The 8,006-nt window shown below is 30.2% G+C and overlaps 1 protein-coding gene across 1 annotated transcript; it reads left to right on the top strand.

The window, feature by feature from the left end:
* Window positions 1-978: 978 nt before the first annotated feature.
* Window positions 979-6,037, top strand: LOC110664772 (guanosine nucleotide diphosphate dissociation inhibitor At5g09550). The gene is made up of 13 exons (XM_058150287.1): window positions 979-1,190; window positions 1,665-1,727; window positions 1,810-1,893; window positions 2,977-3,084; window positions 3,196-3,368; window positions 3,563-3,674; window positions 4,127-4,207; window positions 4,291-4,353; window positions 4,660-4,761; window positions 4,855-4,979; window positions 5,118-5,328; window positions 5,567-5,641; window positions 5,826-6,037. Exons 1-13 carry the CDS (start codon window positions 1,104-1,106, stop codon window positions 5,877-5,879), a joined length of 1,338 nt encoding a protein of 445 aa, XP_058006270.1. The 5' UTR covers window positions 979-1,103; the 3' UTR covers window positions 5,880-6,037.
* Window positions 6,038-8,006: the final 1,969 nt, after the last annotated feature.

Genomic DNA, 8,006 nt, shown 5'->3' with positions numbered 1-8,006 from the left:
TTTATATAATAATTAAAAAAATAAATCATTTAAATTATAATAAAATTATCTATAATTTGATTAAATTATTATTTATCTCACTCAATTAAAAAAGGAGGAGATAATAAGATAAATTATAAAAAATTTAAAAATAATTATTATATTTGGTACAAATAAGGATAAAATAAAAAAAATTAATTAATGCATCATAAGGGGATAGATAATTTTTAAAAATGACATATAAAAGTGAATAGAGATAATAATAAATAATATAAAAATTTTAATATCAAAGTTAGTTATCATAAATTTTATAATAATATTAAATTACATGCTTTAAAAATAATTCTTGAGAAAATTTTGATGTAATAATTTTAAAAAAAATACTTGCTATTTAGAGATTGTTTAGTTTGATTTATAAATTAGTTAAATCTATTATTTATGTAGAAAGTTGAAAATAAATTAGTATTTAATTTAATTTATAAATCAAGAAAATACTTAAAATAAATAAAAAGTTATAAGGAAAATATTTATAAATTATTTATTTATTTTAAAATTATTTTTTAAATAAGTAGAAGATTATATTATTTTAATAATTTTTAAAAATATTAATATTATTCTATTTTAATAATTATAATATTTAATTATATTTTTTTATAATTTTAATAAATTAAATTAACTCAGAACACCTTTTATCAACCACTTAATTATATAAAAGTTATTTTTAAATAATTAATTATTTATATTTTATTTAATTTGTAAATTAAAAAATATATTATAAGTCAAAAATTAAAAGTATTCAAATCAAACACCCTATTAATTCAATAAAAATTTTAATTTTGTGTTATTATCTGTGATAATATAAATATTAAAATAATTTTTAAAATAATATAATAATTTAAAACTACAGTAATAGAAAATTTTCTTTTACATATACATATAGATATGTAAAAGAAACACGTGGGACAGATGTAGAAGAAAGTAACGGAATTAACCGAAGAAGAAGGGAGTTCCCGCTAGCTATAGGCCTGCTCTCTTTCTTCTCCATCCACAACCATTCTTCTTTCTTTCTGATCTCTTTCACTTCTCTCTCTGCATTTTTGTTTTCATCTTCCCTTCTTGCATACATGGATGAAGAGTACGACGTCGTTGTTCTTGGAACTGGTCTCAAAGAATGCATACTCAGCGGTTTACTCTCCGTCGATGGACTCAAAGTACGTATATATGATCCTTAATGTCTTTTCTACAGCTCTCGATTTGGTGCTGTATACAATACTTGAAATTGCAATTTGTTTATTCTCGGCCTTTACCTATAAATTTGAGTTTTAATTTGATTGGGTGGTTTTTAAACTTGAATATCATAATGAGATGTGCCATGGCTACTAGGCTGATGGTTGAATAATCGTCTGTCTCGTGTGGTTTAGTAAATAAGGGGTTCAAATCTTGTATTTAAATGGGCAAGACTTCTTTTGCATCAAGAAGCATGTTATAGATTTTGATGTTGTTTATCTTTGAGTTTTAACACAAGCTAACGTGGTTTTATTATATTTGCATTAGATCTATGAACACGCGATACTAATTATTTATGAATTGGTCCAAAAATTCTTGTTTTTATGCTTTGGTTTATTGATTATGTAATGGGTTTACTCAACTGCTCAAAAAGTTCTCATCTTCTATGTTTGAGACAGGTGCTGCATATGGATAGAAATGACTATTATGGAGGAGAGTCCACTTCCCTCAATCTAAACCAGGTACAATTTATCTGTTTTTATTATTATTATTAAATCCAAATATGGATTTCACTGGCATAAGCCAATTTTTTTGGTTATATAGCTTTGGAAGCGATTTAGGAATGAGGAAAAACCCCCCGAACATTTGGGTGCAAGCAGAGACTATAATGTTGATATGATCCCTAAGGTATCCCGAATTGATGCTGATGTTTCTCTCATCAGATTTTTGTTAATCTTTACTTTGTTACTCGCTGATTCTTTTTTCTGTTTTGAAGTGCTATCAGAACTATCTTCTCATCATCATTAAGTTTGTCACAATGTTGCTCAGTAGTACCATTAGGAGTTATGTTCTTGACTCAATTACATCTTCTGATTCTGAATTTGCCCTAGTTATCCTCAAAACGTAACTGTACTATGCGGAGTTTTGACTAGTGCACAAGGCTTCCTGCTTTGCAAGGGTCTGGAGCACAAGTAAAGAACATGATAGCTGAACCTAATGGACTCGTGGCATTAGTTCTTGCATAATCCTATCTCTATTGTTAGTTGCCCTCTCAAGATGTACTGATTTTCCTCTGTTCTTCAATTCAAAATTTGGTCTGTGCAAGTGTTTTTTGATGGGTTTATTGAACAGTAGCAATTTAGCATAATGCTAAAAGCATGGTGACTAGGAAAGAATAATAGGACCCTTGTTGGAGCTGTGGAAGTGACATTTCATTCTCTCTCCTGATTGGAAGTCATTGAAATCGATGAGAAACATGGAAGTGGAGTTGTAGCCTGAAACTTTATTTGCTTTTCTGCAGGCAGCAATAAATAGCATTAAACACAGCAGATGATATAAATTTTAGCGTTAAAAGTTTTTAAAGAATTGTATCATTGGATCTTAATTACTCTATGCATTAATCACCAATTAAGAGCAGTCCAAATTGAAACAGTTGGTGAAACGAGACTCAACTTGGTGCATCATTTGAAACTTTGATATTCTGTTATATCAATTCAGCAACCAATTTTTTGATTGGTTCTGGCATTGGAGAAAAATATTTCCTGTATATTCACCAGTTTAGACTTTGATTCATATGAATAAATTAAATTACTGATACAGAATCAGGGAAGGACTTTTGATGATGAAGTTATTCATTGTAAGGGTAGCATAGATTGTGACTGTGTTATTCATTTTGCTACAGCTGATTAACAATTATATAGTGATCACATTCGCTACAATCTTGGTTTTCTATTCCATTAAAATGATGGTGATTATTCTGTGCTCTCACAGTTCATGATGGCCAATGGAGCCTTGATTCGCATTCTCATCCACACTAATGTTACTAAGTACCTGAATTTCAAGGCTGTGGATGGTAGTTTTGTGTACAATAAAGGAAAGGTTTCTCATCTAGAACTTGAATAATTATGCTATATAAGAAGTTAAAATTTATCTTGCCACAGTAGTTAAAATTTATCCTGCCACAGTAATGGACTTGATTATTGTTCATAGATACACAAAGTACCAGCTAATGATGTGGAAGCATTAAAATCCCCACTTATGGGATTGTTTGAGAAGCGTCGTGCTCGAAAGTTTTTCATTTATGTTCAAGACTATAATGAGAATGATCCCAAGTCTCATGAAGGACTGGACCTCAACAAGGTTAAAGCTAGAGATGTTATATCGTAAAATCTCGCTCTTATCTCTCCCTTCTCTAATGTAGAATTTGTTTATGATTATGAAAAGAATAGCATTCTGGAAATTTGTGCAAGATCATGTCTTAATTATCTATACATTGCAGAATATAAGTTAAAACTCTTAAGGAAATTAGACATCTTAGTTATTAAATTATCCAACTGGAAATTCTTCTTTGATGTAGGAAATATGGGCTGGATGATAACACAGTTGATTTCATAGGGCATGCATTGGCACTTTATTTGGATGAAAATTACTTGGATGAGCCTGCTCTGGATTTTGTGAAGAGGATGAAGGTAATAAGTCCCATAACATCACCCTCCTTCAGATGGTTGCTCATTATTGTATGTCTGTACGTAATACTGACTTGATAAATAAAGATTTACTTTATCAGATAAGAAACAGTTTGAGTAAAATGATCTGTCTGGATAATTTTTCTCTCTTCTTTTTTGTTATGGCAAAATGGTAAAAATACTAAACATTTATTGAGAAAATTTAAATACTTCAATAAAAAAAAAAAAAAATCTTTGCTTCCATGTTAAGACTTATCAAGTTAAGAGTATGATTTGAAAGCATGAATCATATCTTGCATGAATCTTGAATATGGTTTATGATTTTGGCCTTCATGTGCTTCCAATGAAGCAACGCAGCGTTTTGTTATTGAACATTGAATCCTTTCCTTCATCTGTACTTGCCTGGGATGGTGGAACTTTATCCTCTCTCTGAGATTCTTTTGGCCTTTATATAGCTATATGCAGAGTCTTTAGCACGCTTTCGGGGAGGATCTCCCTATATTTATCCCCTCTATGGACTAGGAGAGCTACCCCAGGTTTGTTCCATATGACATTGAAAGAATCTACAAGGAGATTCTTTCTGGTTCCTCTAATGATTGTAGTTACTTAAATTTCACAGGCATTTGCTCGTTTGAGCGCTGTTTATGGTGGCACCTACATGCTTTGCAAGCCAGAATGCAAGGTAATATCCTGTCAACATTGTAATATCATATATTCAACGAGCTGCGGTTGATAATGCTACTTTTCAGTTAATAAACTGAAAGGCTTGAATTATTCTCAGAAGAAGCCAGACAAAACTTGACATTTTATCACTTCCTTTCTTCATGAATGGATAAGTCATTCATGTGCATATCAGTAGCCCCACTTAATATTCCCAGAATTGGTTCAGCTTCAGATAGAGTTTACTTTGATATGCTTTTCCTGTCATCTATATTTCACAATCCAAACAGATACTCATGTTTGCTACTTTGGTTAATGCAAATGGCAGGTAGAGTTTGATGCGGATGGAAAGGCCTATGGAGTAACATCAGAAGGAGAAACTGCAAAATGCAAAAAAGTTGTATGCGATCCTTCATATTTGCCTGACAAGGTAACAATGTCCACATGACTGTCTTTTAGTTCTACATTTCTTACCAAAATAAGAAGGAATCCATATTCCTTGAACGTTTGTGTGCCACAACAGGTAAAAAAAATTGGGAAAGTAGCTCGTGCTATATGTATTATGAGTCATCCAATCCCAAATACAAATGATTCTCACTCAGTCCAGGTTATTCTGCCCCAGAAACAACTCAAGCGAAAATCAGATATGTATATTTTCTTTCTTATAATACGAATGCTTTGGCAGTGTACACTTGAAAGCTAATATTTTAAACATACATAGATTCAAACATTAGCAGACATTGCTTCTATGCACATTTGATGAATTTGATTTTATCCCTATCACAGGTACCTATTCTGCTGCTCCTATACTCACAATGTAGCTCCAAAAGGAAAATACATTGCTTTTGTTACAACAGAAGCAGAGACTGATGATCCTCAAACGGAATTGAAGCCAGGCATAGATCTCCTTGGACCTGTCGACGAAATATTGTTTGACACTTACGACAGATACGAGCCCACTAACCACCACAAGGATGACAACTGTTTCATATCCACAGTAAGCATACGAAAATACTTTCACCTCTTCTTTTACTTTCCTAAGCTGAACCAGAATTACAATTCTGAAAATTTATTTAACAACTAAGCTCGACGGACAAGCAAGTGTGCAATCCACAAGTTTTTTTTTTTTTTGGTATAGCTGCAGCTTGCCATCGAGTGCTAATATAAGTTGTAGTGTTATTGGTTGCTGAAACTTGAAGAAGTTGATAATATTTTGGGATTGGAATGTCCTGCAGAGTTATGATGCAACCACACATTTTGAGACCACAGTGCAAGATGTGATTAAAATGTACAGCAAGATAACTGGAAAGGTACATCTAGATTCTGATGAACTGCTGGTTTTTAACTAAATACCAATTATTTTTGTTATAGAGATGGCAACTAATCTAGCAAACACCGATTTTAACTATCAAGCTGTAAAGATGAAGTCAAAAACTATAATTTAGAATTGAATATCCAATGAATGATTACTAATAAGCTCGTACTATGTATCAGACACTTGACCTGTCAGTGGATCTGAGTGCTGCCAGTGCAGCCACCGAAGAATGAAAATCATGGGGATCGCACAAGCTGGATGATGGGCTACAAGAGCTACAAGATCTCAGTGTTGCAGTCTTTTGTTTTTTAATTTTTCTTTTGATGGTTTTCCCTTGTAGTTGTAGGTATTCGAAAATTTTAGCAGATTTTATGCCCTTTTTGTCATGCTATCGTGCCCAGTCCTTGCTTTATTGCTACAGATTTTTTTCTTCAGGGTGTATATGTATACATATTCCTAGAAGCTTGGAAGCACTTAAAAAAATAAGGGAAAATTACCAAAAAAATCTTGTAAATTTAATTGTTTTTTTTTAATTTGACCCTATACTTTAAAAATTATCATTTAAGCCATACACTTTCAGCTGCCATGTAACGTATTGATCGGATAAAATTGTGGAACATTTGAAAGTATACGATTTAATTAGTAATTTTTAAAGTATAGAGTAGAATTGAAAATTTTTTTGAAAATACATAATATTTTTACTCATTTCCCAGCATTATTTATTAAAATTATTAAATTTTAAAATATAAATTATTAATTATAAATATATTTGATTTAGATTATTAAGTAAAATATATAAATTTAAACGAGTTTAAGTATTATTAAGGTAATAAAATCAAGTTTGAGATGAGTTTGGGTATTTAACAAATTAATTAGATTCAGATATGATGATTTAACATGTATTTTATACATTGACATTCTTAATATAATCTAAAGACTAAAAAATAATTTTCTTTAAATATTTACTATAAAAAATATATATAATTAATAAAACTATATATAACAACAATAACAATTAAGTAGTTAAAGTTAGCTATGTGGGTCTTTTTCATCATTTCATTTATCTTCAAAATCAATTTCATATTAATATTCGAATATTATAATCTTTTCCGTCATTCATTTTAATTTTATATAAATTAAAATTTATTATGAGTAATTTTAGGAGAAATTACCAATTTTAAATAGAGAAATTTAAATATTATTGTTGTATATATTTTAATTGATTATATATGTAATGTATTGAATTTTTAAATAATTATTTTATGTGAGAATTGACTGATTTGACAGGTCCAGGAGAGACATTATATAGTTGTTATATTGTGGGCCTGAGGCCTTTTAGATTGAGAAGTGTTAGTTGAGTTATTTTACAGATTGGATAGGTCTTAAATATACAAAAAATACTGCCAGAATTCTAGTATAAACCTAGGGTGTTTTAGACTCTTTAATTTTTTGTTTTGAGTTAATATTGATAAATTTTTTGAATATAATTGTTTAGGCGATCCTATTCAACCTTCCTCATATTCTCAGCCGCCCTAGTGAAATTTGAATAATTTTTTAATAGATATTGATTTTATTTATAATTTTAATATTATTATATATATATTCAATACATGTTAATTAATGCATTCATATATATATATATATATATATATATATATATATATATATATATATATATATATATATATATATATATATATGCTAGGCACGCGCTTATCTTGTATATTTTATTGATGAAATTATTGTGGATGTGGCTTTAAGGTAATTTGGATGTGTGTGTGTGCGTGTTGGCATGCTTGTGGTGTAGATATAAATATGGGTATGAGTAGGACGAATAGTCGCGGCTGGATCTTGACTCGCTGTGACTCAATCCTTATATATGGATATGTTAGGGCGAGTACGGTTTTGAGTTGATATCGCTGACCCCTTGCACTTGAATTATTAAGAGAAAGTCTGGTTTAAGTTGATCTCGTTGATAGATATTGGAATTAAGAGAGTTGTATAATGAATCAACTCCCATATGTATATATGTTGATGTGACACACGAGTGTGTAAGTACTCCAAATTATCTTTTGTGCAAATATTGTTTGAATTATTTGAAATTATGTGCGTGTGTTGCATTTCCTACATAGGAATGCATTAGGTTTAGATAGTTATAAAAATTATATTTAAAATTAATATCTTACTCTACGAGTCAAATGCTCACCCCTGTTTAACTATTTTTCTTCAGATGACAAGTAGATTTGTTGAAAATAGCATGCTTTCTTTTCTCGCAAGTTAAACCAGAAAAATTCAATTTACTTTTATTATCTTTTGTTAAATTATAGAACTCCGCATGTACCAATATTGTATTATCCTTA

This window comes from Hevea brasiliensis, chromosome 7, assembly GCF_030052815.1.
Source record: "Hevea brasiliensis isolate MT/VB/25A 57/8 chromosome 7, ASM3005281v1, whole genome shotgun sequence".
In the NCBI taxonomy this organism is placed as follows: domain Eukaryota; kingdom Viridiplantae; phylum Streptophyta; class Magnoliopsida; order Malpighiales; family Euphorbiaceae; genus Hevea; species Hevea brasiliensis.
Note: the sequence above shows the minus strand (reverse complement) of the source record. Positions and strands in the feature narration are given on the sequence as shown.